Source organism: Paramormyrops kingsleyae, chromosome 15 (genome assembly GCF_048594095.1).
Source record: "Paramormyrops kingsleyae isolate MSU_618 chromosome 15, PKINGS_0.4, whole genome shotgun sequence".
In the NCBI taxonomy this organism is placed as follows: domain Eukaryota; kingdom Metazoa; phylum Chordata; class Actinopteri; order Osteoglossiformes; family Mormyridae; genus Paramormyrops; species Paramormyrops kingsleyae.
Genome location: NC_132811.1, coordinates 23631078 through 23649324, shown reverse-complemented (window position 1 = coordinate 23649324; position 18247 = coordinate 23631078). Strand labels below are relative to the sequence as shown.

General features: G+C 41.2%; 1 protein-coding gene across 3 annotated transcripts; it reads right to left on the bottom strand.

Moving 5' to 3' along the window:
- Nucleotides 1–351: 351 nt before the first annotated feature.
- LOC140578517 (cystathionine gamma-lyase-like) lies at nucleotides 352–18002 on the bottom strand. Of its 3 annotated transcripts, none has more exons than XM_072699918.1 (4): nucleotides 15650–15788; nucleotides 15293–15556; nucleotides 12626–12764; nucleotides 352–662 (listed from the first exon to the last, which is right to left on the bottom strand). In XM_072699918.1, exons 2-4 carry the CDS (start codon nucleotides 15325–15327, stop codon nucleotides 612–614), a joined length of 225 nt encoding a protein of 74 aa, XP_072556019.1. In that variant the 5' UTR covers nucleotides 15328–15556; nucleotides 15650–15788; the 3' UTR covers nucleotides 352–611. The 3 variants fall into 3 exon arrangements, 1 of the variants encoding a protein (XP_072556019.1); XR_011982753.1 differs by lacking the exons at nucleotides 352–662; nucleotides 15293–15556; nucleotides 15650–15788 and adding exons at nucleotides 9538–10278; nucleotides 11099–11170; nucleotides 17865–18002; XR_011982752.1 differs by lacking the exons at nucleotides 352–662; nucleotides 15650–15788 and adding exons at nucleotides 9538–10278; nucleotides 11099–11170 and having other exon boundaries at nucleotides 15293–15540.
- Between the last annotated feature and the right edge of the window lie 245 nt (nucleotides 18003–18247).

Sequence of the window (18247 nt, the reverse complement as noted above, 5' to 3'; positions counted from 1 at the left end):
CTACATTGTATATATATTGCAATATTCTGAGCAGTAGCCTACCAGCTTCATTTTAAAAATTCATGTTTTAAATGCCTAGGGGTATATTCTGCCAGAGCACAGTCACTAGTGATAGCATAACATTGTAACGATTATTGTACTTTTGAAGTAGAAGAAACACATTTGAAGACTAAATAACATTCTGAGAATAACAGTCAGTCAATATTTTTAGTCAAAAGTAAAAACAGAATCTGTCTTTGACAATATATTGGTGCATATAGCTGTGCCAAAGTTATTGTTTACAGGGAATTATGAAACCCACTGTCCTACAGTCATTCATGTGACATTCACTTTGAGTGTCCTGTCCCAGTCAATGCTTATCGCTTTAAGAATTTGGAGGATAGAAGATAGTGGCTGTGAACAAATCAAACTATTGATGAATTAAGTCACTAGAGTTTTGCTGCAAAAGCTGATCGATATAGACTCATATCTGTTTAAGGAGGGACATGGCAGGCTTTCAGCAAGATTAATTACACAGATGTAGACAACACACATCAATTACCCTTAAAAGTGAGATTAGATTCATTTTATTAGTCTCTGTTAACTTTCTGCCAGTATGGCAAGGAGGTCAGTCAAAGCCACAATCCAAGGAATGTATCCAAGTGCACCTCTCCCAGGGAATACTGAAACAGACAAGAGCCGGCACATCAATTTTATTCACTTCAATCCATTTTATAAAAACACATCTGCTCCAGAACCACTCACATAAAACTCAAATGGAACCAAGTTCAGTCACTGGGTTAGCATGACACGCTCTACAAGGTGCAATCTCACAGATAATGAGGTCAACATCTGAAACATGGAATGACTACCCACCATAGATTAGCCTTGACAGCAGGGAAATTATAACCCAGGGCTTCCTAAGACTGGTATGCCGCAAACCCTTAGCCATACTGGGCTACTTTAATTAATAAACCCCTTCATACATGCACTACATACAATAAGGGAGGGTCAAGGATAAATTCCCACTCCCAACATCAATTTACATTTGTTTAACAGATGCTTTTGCGCTAAGCGATGTACAAGTGAAGCACAGCTGAGCTTCCAATGAATGCCCAGTTACAAGTGTAAACAGTGTTGCAGCAAGAGCTCTACAACATCTTACCAACCTAGATGACTATTTAAATCCACAGATCTGCAATTCTAAGAGCATTCAGGGAACAGAGTGATGTAAGCTAGGAGATGTGTTTCTGGGTTTCGAGGTGTTTCTTGAACACTGTCAGAATAAAGGGTGCAGTCCTGGTAGTTTTGTTCCCCAAGGTACAAATGAATGTGCCCCCAATGGTACTAAAATGTTCTTCAGAGTCCATTTCTGTACCTTAAAGTAGACTAAAAGGTACATTTACCTACAGTTACGGTACACATGACAGACCCTTAAGGGTACAGCCCCAGTGGTAAGTAATTGTACCCTCAAAGGTACAAATTCATACTTGGTTCTGACAGTGAGGGTGGCAAAGGAAATTAATAGCAAGGTTCCACAAAAGAGAAATGTCTGGAATATGACTTTTCACATGGTGACCAGACGAGATGGTATGTAGGTCTAAAGGAGCATTAATGGCTGTCATACCCAAAACCAAGGACTTGAACACCTATAGGGAGCGAATAGAGAGATACCAGGAAGCATGTAACAGGAGAGCAACAACCTGCTCCCCACCCATCTAAGAGCACAATACTGCTCTACAAAGGCAAAAAACAGTAACTGCATATTTTATTAAAATTATGATTGAAATCATGAATCTTAAGCTCTGTTTTATCTTGAGACAAGATATCTGTGCTTGGTTTTGAAGAAAACCTATTTACCTACATACTACACAAATGGGTAGACTGTAAAAAAAACTTTGAAGCAATGGATGTATGAAATGCCACCCACAGTGTCCAGCCAAGTTTTTACACAGAAAATGCTAGTGTACATGTCTCTATTCGGACGACCTGATGAAATTTGGACTGATAATGGACCACAATACACTGGCCAAGCCTTCAAAAAATTTGTAGCTGATTGGAGTATAAGACACATAAGTATACCCCAGCTCCCCAAAAGCAATGGATTCATGTTCAGCATATTAAAGCAATCATAAGAGAACACAGAAGAATGGAGGTGATCTACATATAGCCTTGCTACACTGACAGTAAATTACCATCACCTGCAGAATTAATCTTTGGAAGGCCTGTTGCCACTCTATTGCCGAATCTAACAGACCCAGGAGCACCGACAGCAACTGGTTCACAGAGCAGCGGTAATAAAGACACCATGATCACATCTGCCGTAGAGAACTACAGCACGTGACCATGTTGAATAAAGTCAGAGGAACATGGCACCCAGCAGTTGTCCTGCAGAAGTTACATTGTCCAAACTCCAAATGGTAACCTGATCAGACGCAAGAGATGTCACCTACGTGGACTGTACAACCCACAAGAACAACAGACCACAAGGAGGATCCACATTACTGAACCACAAACTCAAAATTAATCTCAGAAAAAAATCACAGTAATGAAGCTTCCACTTCAACATCTAGTGGATATAACACATACACAGCAGAGCCCAGAGATTCACCAGTAATGCGCACAAGATCTGGAAGAGTTGTAGTAAAATCAGCCCACTACAAGGATTATGTTTGATTATAATAGATAGCAATATACAATAACAAATAGCGTACAAATATAATGTGTTCCAGTAGATACCTGTATGGTTAAGCACAGTGTTGAGTGAAAACAAAGGGAGAGTCTTGGTTATCACTTGATATTGTTTAATGTACATTCTGTAGCACTGGCGCGGTGCAAGTCCCAGTATGCCCTGGGTGCAATTGTAAATAGCCCTTGTTGTGTTGTTGTTGTTAATGTTAATGGTTACATTTCCTTATTTTCACGCGTGTGTTTGCCTGTGTCTTATGTGTACCAACCTCTGTGTGTATTTAGCTTACGTAAATCTCCCGCCATGTATGCATCTTACAGTTCGGCGTCTGTCAACCTTGTGTTTCCTGTGTGTAATTGGTTTGGTGCTCATTGGGTGCTTGATGTAGTCCTTTTAAGGACTGCGAATAAAGAGCGTGTTCTCTCCGGCATGCAAGTGTCCTTCTCTTTCTCTACTCCTGCGATGCCTCGGTCCACCTGACGCCACAATGGTGTCAGAAGTGGAATTCTGGAAGCAATCCCATTGGCGCGGCTGGAGCGGATGCTGATCACCATCGTCCGGCAAGCTTGCTCTAGCTTGGCGGACCTGGAGGCGGCAGAGAAGTGGCGGCATCCCACGAGGGACAAGAATCTCATCTGCTGGTGCTGGGCGAGAAGAGGGCACCGGGCTCGCCACTGCCCGGAAGCTCGCACCAGAGCCTCTGGCAGACAAGCAGGGGACGCCGGGGGAAGGGAGGCACCCTGTGCTCCATCCATGCCCGGCAAAACCTCAGCAAAGGCGCCATCGGTGACTGAGGAGGGCGGGCACCACAGCGGCCATCAAGGGCTCCCTGCTCGTCAGTGTTGATGCTGCACCGCTTTCCCATTGCCGGATGGTGGATCAGAATCTCCTCAAAGCCGTCCGGAAGTCGGTCTCCATGGCCTCGTCAAACTCCTCCAACACTCCAGTGAGTTTTTGCCCCAGCGACCGCCGAAGCTGCATTCCACTTGGCCCGCCGGTACTCATGAACTGCCTCTGGAGTCCCACAGGCCAAAAAGGCCCGATAGGACTCCTTCTCCAGCGGGTTCAGGGATTGCTGCCATGACAGGTACCAACCACCTTACGGCCACAGCTCCGGTCAGCCGCCTCCACAATGGAGGCGCGGAACATGGCTCATTCGGAGTCAATGTCCTCCGCCTCCCCCGGGACATGGGCAAAGTTCTGCCAGAGGTAGGAGTTGAAGCTCCTTCTGACAGGGGATTCTGCCAGACGTTCCTAGCAGACCCTCACTATACGCTTGGGCTTGCCAGGCCTGACTGGCTTCCTCCCCCACCAGGTGGTGATTGGTTGACAGCTCAGCCCCTCTCCTCACCGAGTTTCCAATACATGCAGCCACAAGTCGATGACATGACCATAAAGTCGATCACTGAACTGCGGCCTAGGGTATCCTGGTGCCAAGTGCACATATCATCTTCAAAAAACTTCCTTAGCAACATCAGTGTACTGTGGTTACCAAGACATAGTAGCTTGAGAAATAAAATTGTTTTGTTACAGAAAATTTATAATCTCAATATTTTTGTCTGGTAAATGGTGTAAAATCAATTTTTTACTATAGTAAGTTGCTAGTTTTTTAGTATGTTTGAAACTGAAAATTAAATTTAACAAATGAATATAGTACTGAAAGTGCATTAAAGATGCTTATTTTAAAATTTCTCATTTTTAAAGTTTTGTGTATCTTTCACCACTCCGCTTCGCGTCGTGGCCGCATCACCACCTCGGGTGTGCATTATTTTTCTAATAATTCAACGGCCCGTCGTCAATTATTCCTTACTTGGTGTTCATAAAATGCTCCAACTTTTTGCAGTGTCTATGGGGACATTATCAGCTGGAAAGATGGGAAGTCAGGAGGGAATATTTCTTCACAGCATAAGGTACCCTTGGCACTGCATTCCATAACCAGTACAGGACCATGCAGAGCAATCAGTGTACATAATGACTCTCATGTGATGGTTGTCTATACAAACAGATACTTTGAGTAGAAGGCACCCACTCTTGAACTTGAATATGAGTGTGTATAGGGGCAGCATCAAGAGGCAACAGTGCATTTGTTTCTGTAAGCTGGTCTCTTGTTCCTTTATGTCATTCTACAAACACGCAGTGCAATCATCAGACTGAATAACTCCCATGAGATGGCTGCCCATATCAACAGCTACTGTGGTTGAAGCAATCCTTCAGCTTTCTATAATCATAAGATTAGTGCTTAATTTGTGTTGGAGCTCAGCTGCAAGACCTCTGCCACCTCAAACACTACACCCACTATAATTAAACTTAAATTTAAACTTAAATTGAAATTGAGATATGTATATTTATAAAATTGGTTGTGTTGGATGATTTCTCTGACATACACCTATCTAAATTGGTATATTTTGCTTATCTGACTTTTGATTTGAAAGGGAAAAATTGCACCATGTCCTTGCAGAAAAATCCACTCTTTGGCTACTAAAATAGAAGCGGTTACATTTAACAAGCTGCTAAAGCAAAATAATTTAAATATAATGTGGAAAAGACAGAGTAATATTTGTTTTTTTTTTGATAAGGCAACAAAGGAGCAGCGGTTGTGGATGCTAATGTTAATGAGACAGACTGCAAAAAGGAGCAGCGGTTGTGGATGCTAATGCTAATGAGGTGGACTGCAAAAAGGAGCAGCGGTTGTGGATGCTAATGTTAATGAGACAGACTGCAAAAAGGAGCAGCGGTTGTGGATGCTAATGCTAATGAGGTGGACTGCAAAAAGGAGCAGCGGTTGTGGATGCTAATGCTAATGAGGTGGACTGCATAAAGGAGCAGCAGTTGTGTATGCTAACACTAAAGAGAAGGACTGCAAAAAGGAGCAAGAAAAGTACAAGGCAGGTGAAAGGTTTGATGTAACCTACAAGCTTTGACATAAAATATTGCATTGTTACGTGTTTACATAATGTTACGTGCTGTGCAATTTTCCTGTGGGATGGAGTATGATTGTTATGTTCCAGGTTTGCCCCTCCGTCTCTTCCATCTGCCCTCCAATCATCTGCTCTGCCTCCACAATCCCACCCACATCTTCCTCATATGCGCCATCCAGTTCATCACTTCTGGGTCCCAGGTCTGAAAAGACCTTCATCGAGTCACTTCAGGAGCTCTGCTCATCGATTACTGTTATTGCTTGCTTTTCAGACTGGTTACTGACTGTGTATGACTTTGGATTGTTTCTGGTTTTCTGATTCTCGCCTTGACCTTTTGTGGTTTTGCTGTCTTTGGTTTTGTTATTTAGCTTTTGATCTCTCCGCTCGGTTTTTGGTTTACGATTTCGCTTGCCCCTACAGAACACATTGCTTTGGTTTGTGTGTATACATTTTGCATGTGTATTTTATTTTGCAATTGTGTTTGGATCCTGTTTATTTGGTTTGGGAGTTAGGTGGAGTGTTTGTCTTCTGGTTTCCTTTTCTTTAGCACATCGGTGAGATTAGCTGTGGGTTGTGTTTGGTATTTGGGGTTTGTTGTTTCAGCTGTGGTCACTCCTGAAGTCTTTTTCACCAAGTTAATCATTCCGTGCACGTGTTGTGAAATAAAAATATAAGAGAACCCATTAGTATCCACTGGTGTTCCCTTATTCCCTGTTTGTTCCCTTGTCCCATTCCCCGTTCCATTCCGTTACACCCCAACCCTAGTCTGGGGATTGTAACAGATTCTGAGGGCTAGTCCGTTCATTTTTGTCTTCGTGAGTTTGTCTGGCGTAAATTTTGTGTGTGTGTGTGTGGGGTGGGGGGGGAGTCTTGTTGCCTTCACTCTCTACCCCACACAGGAGCAATTTGATTGATGCTGCAAGGACGACCAGCTACAAACAGAAGGCTTTTACAACGTTGCGGTTCCCACTGCAGCCTCAGGCTAAAACAAGTCCTTCAGGACAAGTTGATCCAGATGGAAACCTACTTGAGCCAGGTGATTCCCCAGGTGTTGCACCTAGCCCGACCTGTATGTCTGCCGCAGATGAGGCCGACAACGACCCACATTTAGGGGATCTCGGTGGTCCCCACTTGCAAGGGAGGATGTCCACCTTACAACTGGAAATCAAGAGGCAGGAGTATCAGGCTCAGCTGCTATGGCTAAGGTCGAGGCGGATAAAGAGGTGGCCTTGCCAAGGCTGAGCATGGGTCAGCAGAAGCCTGTGCCTCTTCTGCACAAGGTAAGCTCATCGGTTACGCCCCCTCGATCCAACCCATCGGCCCATGAAAGTGCAAGTGGCCTAGATGAAGCTCCCCATCCTAGTCTCCATTCTCCCTCAGTTTCACCAATTTCCCATGAAATTACCAATTCAGGATTTTACATTAGACGTCACATTGAACTAGTGCCTGTGTTTCCGGAAAATGAGGTGGATGCCTATTTTCCCACCTTTGAGTGTATTGCTATGACTTTGAACTGGCCCAGACACCTTTGGTCACTTTTGTTACAGTTAGTGGGGAAGGCTCAGGTGGTTTGTTCGTTTCTTGCTTTGGAACAGAGCCTCGATTATGATGTTGTGAAGGCTACCGTCTTAAGGGCATATGAGTCCCTGAATCTTACCAGAAAAATTTCCAGAAGCTGTGCAAATCCGCCAGCCAAACTCACGTTGAATTTGCTCAGGAAAAATCAATGCTCTTTGACAAGTGGTGTATGGCTAGTGGTGTGTCGGATTTTGATCAATTCAAAGAACTGGTGTTGTTAGTTGAGTTTAAAAACTGTGTACCTGATCATGTGGTGGTTTATTTAAATGAACAGAAAATAACTTCCCTTGCAGAAGCCACCACCCTTGCATATGAGTTTGTGTTGACCCATAGAACCATGTTTACACAGACTCTACTTCCTCAGAAAGTCCTTCCCAAACCCGTCTGTGGAAACCAGAGAATGCTTTTATTGTCATGAGGTGGGTCACCTTATCTCTGTTTGTCCAACACTCCAGACTGGTAACCGTAACAGTAATTAATAGTGTATTATCATTGTTGAAGACCTATTTATGTGTATTACATCATCATGGCCTTTATGAGCTCTGGCACCATGGAGCATACAAATTTAGCACTGCATAAGACGTAGGAAAAGGGTGAAAGATGACTCAACAGACCATTTGGTTCAGTTGTTCAGGGTCTGGGTTTTATGCTCATTGTACCAGCTTTTATATACTGCCTGGCAAAAAAAAAGTCACACACTTTAATATTTTGTTGGACCACCTTTAGCTTTCATTATGATGCACACTCATCAATGCATTGTTTCCATCTGCTTATGCAACATCTCAACATTTTTTTTCATCCAGATTTGCATTAATTTCTTGTTGAGATCTTCTGAGTTCTTGTTGAGTCTTCTTCAGCACATCTCAAAGACTTTCAATAGGGTTAAGGTCAAGACTCTGTGGAGGCCCATTCATGTGTGAAAATGATTCCTCATGCTCCCTGAACCATGCATCCATCCATTTTCTGAAACTGCTTGTCCTGTACATGGTAATGGGGGGGCAGAACCTATCCTGGAGGCTACAGGCGCAAGGCAGAGAACAACCCAGGATGGGGCACCAACCTCCATGAACCAGGGAATTTGACAATTCAAGTCCAATGAATCTTGACATTATTGTCCCGGAATATGCCCATGCTATTAGGAAAGAAAAATCCATTGATGGGACACCCTGGCCATTCAGTAGATTGAGATACTCATCTGACTTCACTTTATTGCTGTATAACGTTGCTGAGCTTTAATGATGATCCAATCATTGGCTCTTAAGTACTTGCTGATTTAAATTCAAATGGTGACTTGTTTTTTGACCAAGCAGTGTATTTCGTGCATTAGCATCAGATAAATGGTAGTACTGCCTGAATTCCAACTTTGTGAAGCTCACAGTGCAGGTTTTTGCTGAGACTAGGTTACAGGGATGGAAATTCTGTCCTAAAATGTGAGATCATACTTCTATGGTGTTTAGGAACGGTCCTGTTACCAGGTCTGTTCTAATTTTAGAGGCTTATCCATGTCTGTGAACGTCACCTTGTCATGAATATTCTTCAGTTGCTGCCATGATTGTTCCCTTTGACACTTTTTTTAGGTTTTTGGCTAATGCATTCAGAGGCTGACTCATTTTGCTTTGAAATCTCACACAGTTCACTCAGATTGTGCTGAATAGCAGACCTCTTTCACAGTTGACACATACTGCAATTGGCATTCAACTAAATATAACTCCGGTCTATGACTGCATTTTTAAACCTGCCTTGTTAAGAACTGAAAGCCCAGAGACAGGACTTCAGCAAACAAGAAACAGGGAACTAGGGAGGCAAGAATCCAGCCTTCTGGAAAGGAGTCCTGGATCTAGAACAGAAAAACTGACAACACTTAGCGCCGAGCTTGCTGCTTAGTCTCTGAATTCATCTAAATATTTAGCTGTTTTCACTTTGACAGTCTTTGAGGTTTTTTTTTTTGTATATATACTGTATAACCTTTTTTATTATTATTTTAACTATTTAATGTACCATTCGGGAAGATGTAGACTGTATATTTTTATAAAATGACAATCAAGACTTCTAATCTATAGACTTCTAATCTAATTTCCAGGTCAGAGCAAGGTAACAGGCACTTTCCCCGTCAGCTCTAGTGTAGACAAGATGGCAGGCAGGTTTCATGGCCTCCTTCTCTCCAAGAATCTGCAGTTAAGTCGCACCATTGAGTCTGCTGTGTTTGGCTGGATCCCCAGTATACTGCTTTGACACCATGGACTTTTGGATGGACGGCTCAGCAGAATTTAGGATTTTGCTCATATACCTTCCTATGGTTATCTATCAGTCAGAAGAAGCAGAAAACCAAAACCTATGGCAATCAATATCATATGCATGAAATATGTCATTTATTAAAGGTATGCATCACTCAACATCTGGGTTACATTTTGTCTAACAGAATGCTAGGTGACTTTGACACTATGTGAACATCATGTATACTAGACCTATACTCTACCTGTACAGCCTAAATAGCCAAGATACTAACCCTAAGTAATACATGCACACTGCATTAGCACCCCAAAAGTAAAATAGTACACATTAAAATAACCATAAACAGTACAGTAAATAATGTATATAAATGCTTAACACAGATGTTTATAATTGCTATCAAGTATTATACGTATTATAAGTTAGATATGTACTGTACGAGCGTACCATTATACAGCTGGCAGTGCAGTCTCTGTTTACATCAGCTACACTGTTCGACAAAAGTACAAGTTTGTAGCTTTGAGGGTTCAGTTACTAGTCACTGGGGCTGTACCCTCAAGGGTCTGCCAATTGTATCCTTATCTGTAGGTAAATGTACCTTTTAAGGTATAGAAATGGACTCTTAGGAACATTTCTGTGCCATTCGAGGTACACTAATGTTGTTTGTAGCTTGGGGAACAAAACTGTATCAGAGCTGTACCCTTTTTTCTGGCAGTGTCCACATGGTTCCCCAGTGCCGCTTATGTCTGCTGCATCATGTTAGCAGTGAGGATTTTTCAACTCTGTTTTAACCTTTTGGGACCTGCAACGTTGTACTGTAGGACGTTAAGCAATGCTTAAATATATTCTTGTATTCACATCTTCCATATTTGAAGATCATTTGACCTGTGTGTGAGAAAACACAGGTTGCCAGAGCTTAAAACAGGCTGCTCTTTCATCATTCCAGCCTTGGAAGTGTAGGCTATATTTTTAGGGGTTTTAGTTAATAGAAATGTTGTGATTCAGCAGTAGATAGCATTGAATGTTGCTATTCAATAGGTTTCACTGTTTTGTTAAAAACTACAGAGGTTTATAGAGAGGCCGTTTCTCCAAGCTATCATGACAGGTTTCTTACTACAGCATAATATGGGCAGATTTCAGGGGGCAGCTGAGATACGTCATTTTCTGTTCCAAAAGTGCCTTATTGGTGGTGACCATTGAGCTGATAGTGCCCTGAGGGACATGATAGCAGAAGCACCCAAGAGTGGAGGGTGGCAGCAAGGAATTTCCTTCAATGATTCTGGTGAGCGCTAAAGATGTATCACTGAAGAAAACGGCAATACAAGTTGGCTGTAGCAGGCAGAGACAGCCCTCTAATGAAGCTGAGCTAAGAGGGTAGGTTCAAGGATTATGTCTAGGGCTAATTTGCTGTCAGAGATGTTGATCCAACCGACATAAATCAAGGTTAACCATGGCTGGGTCTCCTGGGAGATGGAATCCAATGTTGAAAGGATTAAAACAGCCACAGACTTTTGGTTACACATTAATCCTATTTGCATATAATTCCAAAGTCTGAATGGGCTTCCCCCACGGTCCAAAAACATGTGGTTAGGCAACATGGCAACTGTAAATTGCCCACAGTTTATGTGTACTCTGTAATGGACTGCCTCTCTGGGATAAGCCCCTGGTGTACTGCAAACCATCGGCGGAGCGGGGGGTAGCTTACCGGGTTGTTGTTTCAGAAGCCCAGGGTCTTTTGGAGTGTAATTTGTTTCATAGTTAGATGCCTGACTGACAACTGTATAAAACAAAAACTACACACAATATTCGAGGCACATAGCGCACAGTCGTAAATTCCCCCTAATTTTGGTATGATCCGAGCTCAGGCACTAGGCGACTGAGCACAGCACTTACGCATGTGAGCGAGGGGGGAGAAGCTGCTGCCCGTAGGAGAAGTGCAGACAGGCAGACAGAGGAGAGTTTAAGTTTGACCAGGTACCAAAGCAAATCATTCGTACTGTACAAATAATGTAAATATGACGGTGTATCACAAAAGATTGATATCAAACTGATCACTTGACCCATATTACGTTACTTGCTGAAATGGCGAAATGAAAAGCCGAACAACAATGCTGTTTTTTTCGAGAGTCTTAGCTTACATGTGTGTTTATTTCATATTTTCAGTTGTTACCCTCCACGGCTAAATAAAGCACTCTAAATCGGTTTCAGTTATGTACTGATGTACACAACAATGGACATAAGGGGCTTCTTTCAAAGAAAAAACTCAGATAAATGTTATTTTATATATTATGCTTTGTATGTTGTTCAATATATTTCTATGCAAAACAAGAGGAATTTCAATACACAGCAGTATATTCACAGCTGAAACCAGATATTTACATACACTTTAGGGAAAAAACATAAAAACATTATTTTTTTACTGTTAAACATCAATTTAGAGTAAACTTTTTTGTTTTAGATAAATAAATATTGAAATATCTTTTGAATTAGTTAAATGTCAGAATAAAGAGAGAGAGAGAGATGTCTATTTTTTATCACTTTCATCAAATTTAGGAGTATATATACACTAAGTTTATTGTGTCTTTAATTAATAAGAAAACTCCAGACGATTCCATTCTGAGCTTAAGAAGCTTCTGATAGGTTAGTAGAGTCACAGCCTAATAAATCTTCAACTTCACAGCATGTTTTTCAGTCATTTCTAACCCCCCCCCCCCCCCAATCCCACATGCATACTACCCTTTGGGGCTAAGCCCCGGGCGTATAAAATGTCTGGCTCTGCCTCTACTGCAAACCTGTACTAGAGAATTTCGTATGCATTGGCGGATTTATGGGGAAGGAAGGAACCGGTGCATCACCCTACAGGGAGACTATGTGGAAAAGTGATATAATTATTATGTTCATTTGCTCTCAGTTACCAGTATTAAAGGGTATGTTGCCTTAAATTTTTGTTTCTCCCTTGTAACATTTTAAATGCCAGCTTTATGGTTCAGACGGTATGCTAATCAGTATTAAAGGCTGGCAACTTCATCTAAAAAATGAACAAGATTCCCCATAATGCCAAAGTAAAACTAAATGCACTAAAATCAGTTCCCCCTGCAACACAGGTAATACACATTTAGTTACATTAACATATTTTTCTGAACCAATTTTATGCTAGAAAAAAATATACTTCTATGTGTGCAGATTGGATACTTGTTTGGGTCAGCATAAAAGTGAGACCAAAGGTACGTACGGCTTTACTGAGAGCGTAGTCCAGGTCCCTAATGATGTCCTCCTCATCCTCCAGTCCCACGGACAGGCGGATGAGTGTGTCGCTGATGCCCAGAAGGGCCCGCTCACCCTCAGGCACTGAGGCGTGCGTCATGATCGCACTGAAAACACATATAAGCAGGGAAAAGCTTAAGAGCATCCTCTGGAACAACAGCAATTGGATTTAAAAAGGTTTCAACATGTCCTGTGAGCAATAGGAGCCATAACATGTTTTTCCACAGGACTGAATGTTTTCCTTTTCTGACGTCTCCGTAACATGGATTGGTTAATGGCTCAGGATAGCAGCCTCTTCTGTCTTTTAGAGAATACTTTGGTTGCATTTGTATCACATTATATCATTATCGATATACAATAATTGTAGGATCGCAGTGTCTACAGGACATAAGAAGACTGCAGTGCCGGGTTTTATCTTACAGTATTCTAACAAACACATCAGCAAAGATTTTCTAGCATTTTAAGCACATCTAGACTATTCTTGTTTTCTATGCATTATATTATATCCGCAATGAGATGCTGTATTTGGCACGCAACTGTAAGATGGATGGAAAAGGGTGTTGGCACAAATACTTTAGTTGGCACAAGCTCCCCTGTAAATGAAAAAAGTCCCTTCTTTTTGTGTGTGGAGCTTAAATGTTCTTCCTGAGTTGGCATGAGCTTCCTCCCACAATTTATTAATGCGCAGCTGGGTGAGCTTGTGGCTTTTGTTGCAGAGGCGTTATGGGAGGTTGTTGGCCGTGTGGACCCTCAAGTGGCCGTTTGTGTTACTGCAGTTATCAGTGGGCCATCCCTGTTCAGCAACCGTTTCAAAATCAGCAGTCACATGACTATAATATGTACCTTATAATTAGACTCATAGGGACAAAAAATGCTTTTGCTGTTGAACTTGGGCCATCTGGCACACTGGGCAATTTTCTAATGGTCCAATGAGTTTTTGGGTGGTAAAATGTATTGTGGGGACACCCCCCCATGGCAAAATTCATTGTGGAGGAGACAAAGCACAACATAAGCGGTGGGGGCACATTGTAGGGGCAGATATACCCCTGCAGATTCAGGGGGCTCAGCACTTTATAGGGACCCTGTAAGTAGAATTGGGCTAATGGATTAAGGTGCATTTTGTCGGGGGGTGGGGGACAGAATTTCTAGGTATGGCCTTGGGTAGGGGACCAGGGCTGTAATTACTAAAAGAACAAAATGATGGTGCAGTACTAGGAGAAAATCACCAGTTAAAGTTTATTGAAAATAATGCTTCAAAGAAGAAAAAAAACACCACCATAATAGACAGTAGAAGATTGTCTATTGGAAAAGAAGGCGAGAATTGTTAAGTTCTAAAGATGAGAGCACAAGCATCGTGTGACCTGTGCCAGTCAAATGAGAGACTCAGAATCAACCCATATAAACCTATAAGGTATGTGTCCCATAACTGTGACCAGATCCACTGACTGCCCTTGAACTGTCACCACAAGGTCAGAGGGGTTGCAAAGGGTCGTCACAACTGGAAAGCCGTCTCCCTGCCGGCCCTTTCATTTCATGGTCTAGATCTGAGCAACTCAACACAGTGTCATTGCTGCATTAAATGTACTACCATTGTTGCAACAAACTGGGTTGGGAAAATGGCAACAAAATCATATATCTAATGTAAAATCTAACAGGATCTAACTCCATTCTTCTGGATGCAAATAGATCGCTTAATAGAAACAGACATAATGTAATCCCAGAAACAGTTTTAAGATAATGTGTGTTGCAGTTCACAGCCAATTTGCAGGCGCTCAGCCAGGCTTTTGTAATATTTCGTAAGACCCTCAGAAAGTGAAAACTATTAAATATTTAAACAGACGAATCAAGAGAAATTCAGAACTGTATGATTTCAATCTATCATCCCACAGAAGGTGAGTCCTCGAAAAACAAACATACATATAAATGATTCAGTGTAAATTTAAGTCACGATGCCCTCTGTTTTTCTAGGAAGAAGGATCCTGACCATTGAGAACCTGGGGACTGATCGTTACCCCAAAGGCACAATCAATGCAGCTGTCATCACTCAGTGATTAAAACCTGTAAAAACCTTTGTATCTGCTTACAACCTGAATATAGAAACAGAAGCTAACAGACTGTACATACTGAGCAACTAACCATGACTAAAGGTGTCACACTAATCATTTGGTTTTTGGTTGGTGTTTTCATTCGGGCCTCCCTAGTTTAAAGACTGTTGAAAACCTCTGGACTACGAAAATACTATGGCTTCATACTAGAACCATTGGAGACAGTGAAAAGTTTAATGGTGTGACAATAAGATTATATATTATCTTATTGTCACACCATTAAACTTTTCACTGTCTCCAATGGTCGCACCCAATCAGAAATCAAGGGCCTGTTTCATAAATAATTTCTTGCTTAGCCAGATTACTTGTCGGATTTAAAGTAGTCTGGGCTAAACAGACTTTACCTCCGTTCACCTACGTTTTACCTAGACCAGATGTCGGCAACATTTTTAAAGCAAAGAGCCATTTTCTCCTAAATGTCTGATTTAGGAGCCACAATGGGTAAAGAAGGGGGTTTGAGATACGATTTTTTTAACGTGATATGTGTGCATATATGCATTTAATACAAAAATAAAAGTTCAAGTACTTACAAAAATATTATAGAATAACTATTTCTGGGGGGCATCTCAGGTTTAAATCACTCGGACGCGTAACAGTTCAACACTGATTAGTTCTGTAACGATAGTCTTCACCCCCATCCCTCCTTTTGTTTGGCTCTGTTGTCGTCTGCTCTTCGCTCCCCACTTCAGTACCGTAACTCTGCTGGCCGAGCGGTGCAAAATGTTTTCACCACTTCCAACTCAGCTGGCTATAATAATTTTTACGAAGACCTTGGAAGGTGTGGTGACGATTTACTACAAAAAGTATATGAAAGAATTAGGAATGCCAAATGAACGCTGAAGCGTACATCCAATCTCAAATGCTTAAGGAAACTCAGGAAAGCATACCATTTAACCAGAGACGTAATCTCGTTTTAGCGAATGACTTTGAGGAAGATTATGCAGTTATAATACGTAACAGAAGCGTGCGATGGACTGCCTAATTCACATATAGCTAAAGAAATATCTAAATGAAAAATAATTATATTAACCCATGAATAAATTATTTACCTTTATGAAAGTATTATCATAATATGTTAAGATATGAAAATGTGAATGCGTCTATCGTTATGAAAAGAGCCGTAGTCACGTGGTAAAAGAGCCGCACGTGGCTCGCGAGCCGAAGGTTGCCGATCCCTGACCTAGCTAGACTACCTTAAATCCAATACATTATCCAGCTAGGCAAGAAATTGTTTGTTAAACAGGCCCCAGGAGTCCAAGAGAGATTTTTTATTTTATCAACATGTTCTGATCCAAGATCAACTTCTATACTCAATCAAGGCAGAGCATTAAATATGTTTAAAAACTCTACAATGATTTACAACACTCACGCCTTCAGTATTTCTGCCAATTGAACTAGATCATGACAAAAATTGAAATTTTATCCATCATTTTCAAACACATATGCACTCAAGTGATCACAATATGTTATTAGAGAAAAGTACTGGAGCAACACGAAAAGCCACCATGCCTTGGACAGGCCGAGGGCGGGTGCCTGAGCACCTGCCCCATGCACAAGCGATTGAAATAATTGAGTCCTGAGTGCAGGGGAGTAGCTAGACATTCTGAGCCCCTGTGAAGTGCTGGGTTCCCTGAATCTGTCAGGGTATCCATGCACCTCCGACACCCCTGCCTGAGTGGCAAATATTACCGAGTGCCAGTTTTCAATCACCAACAGTCACACGTTTACTGAAAGGGACCTTCCCGGCCGAGCACCAGCTCCTCAAACAGTCTCTATATGACACTGCATGCACCTCTGGTGTCTTGTCAGAAACTCTTCAATTTATGATAGCTGGATTTTGTCAGGGTTGGCGCCCAAACAGGAAAGAGGAAATGCATTATGTTGTGATGTGACGAGATGGCTCCCTCAAGAAACTGTATTGTCATTTCTTTAATAATATAATAATTACTTACAGTGGAAACCGCCTTTAGCAATCATATCTGTGTGAGTGAAATTTGTCACTATAAGCAGATGATCATTATAACCAAATTTTTGTCTCAGGCAGATTACAATCTAAATTATATTTGTATGTTTATTACATGAGTAACACAGCATCCCTATTTACTTAAATTTATTGTTGTATTTGTATTTGTACAGGTATAGTTCCACTTTAACAGTATTTAGAAAACCAAGATTATCCGCTGGGAGAAGATGACGATTAGCCTAAGTTGTCTTATAAGACCGACTGAAGAATCTGAAGTTTGTACACGTTTTGAGTTCATTTTATGTGACACATACACGAGTAGTCCCTACCGCGGATGACGGAAACATCCGCGGACATCATTTATAACGTTATTTTCATGTGCATTGTAATGAATAGACATGCCTGTTCATCTCATGAAAATAAACTGTCTTCAAAAACGTCATATTCATATGTGTGCTTAAACACTCCGAAGTATTAACTAAATACTTTTATTTAAATGTGTAATAAGCTATATGCACGCAATGGATGTGACGTACTTCCGTAGGACGTTATACAGTCTAGCTTCCGGTTTGCAGGGTCAGTAGCAGTATTGTGCTGAAGAGCTGCGAATACTGTTTTTAAATTTTATTTTAAATAAATAAATAAAACGAGTAAGAAGGCAACGAATCATTTTTATCACTATTAAGCATTTTAACAAAAACATTTTTTTTTACTATACCAGGGTTACCAACTCACGCATCTGGTATGGTAGGCTTTCTGACTCACGCTCATACAAGGAATCTTACGGCAAATCTATATTATTCCATTATGAAACTTTAATTAGCTGCATCAAAGTTGTTGGGGTAGTTTGCAAACCCTACAGACTATTTACAAATTAATAGAACTGTTGCATACATGTAAATGCAGGTGAAGACTTGTCTCGAATTGGAAATCTCACGCCAGACAACTGACCGAAGTTGGTGACACTGATTATCCTTAATAAAACACTGCACAATAAATTATTTAAAAAATAATATTGCTTAAAAACGATTTTTATAAGCGATTAAGTCTTAACCGAGAAAACAATAAATGTACAGGAAAATTTTACGTGGCAGGATAAGGTTACCAAAAGAGAACCAATGCAGAAGGGATGCACTTACTCAGAGCTGATTGAAAAACCTGTTCACGCACTATTTTTCAGAATAGGTTTTCCACCCATAGATTTGCATGGCGATAAATAATGTATGGTGATGGTATTATTTTAAATTCATCGCTGCTGCCATATATTGACCAGCTGTGTTCCACTAACCCTTCATGTTGTGTCAAAAGACATGAGAATTATTAGCTGTGAATTACTGGGATGAGTCTTTTAAGCTCAAGCGGGTAACTTTATTTTCTATGCCTGTGAATTTGGCATCAGACTTAGATTTAAAAGTTACTCATCATCACAGACGTGGCATGAATCCATGACGCTTGCTTTCAGTAGTGAAAAAGCCTGCATCAGTTGATTAACCACTATTAAATATCTAAATAACACGGTAGT

Coding starts and splice junctions, on each gene's coding strand:
- LOC140578517 (XM_072699918.1), bottom strand. CDS start 15,327: ATGCCCCCCAGAAATAGTTATTCTATAATATTTTT. Junction 12,765..15,292: donor AGTTATTCTATAATATTTTT/GTAAGTACTTGA, acceptor ATGTGTTTTCAG/TGCGATCATGACGCACGCCT. Junction 663..12,625: donor ACTACGCTCTCAGTAAAGCC/GTACGTACCTTT, acceptor TGTCTGTTTCAG/TATTCCCTGGGAGAGGTGCA.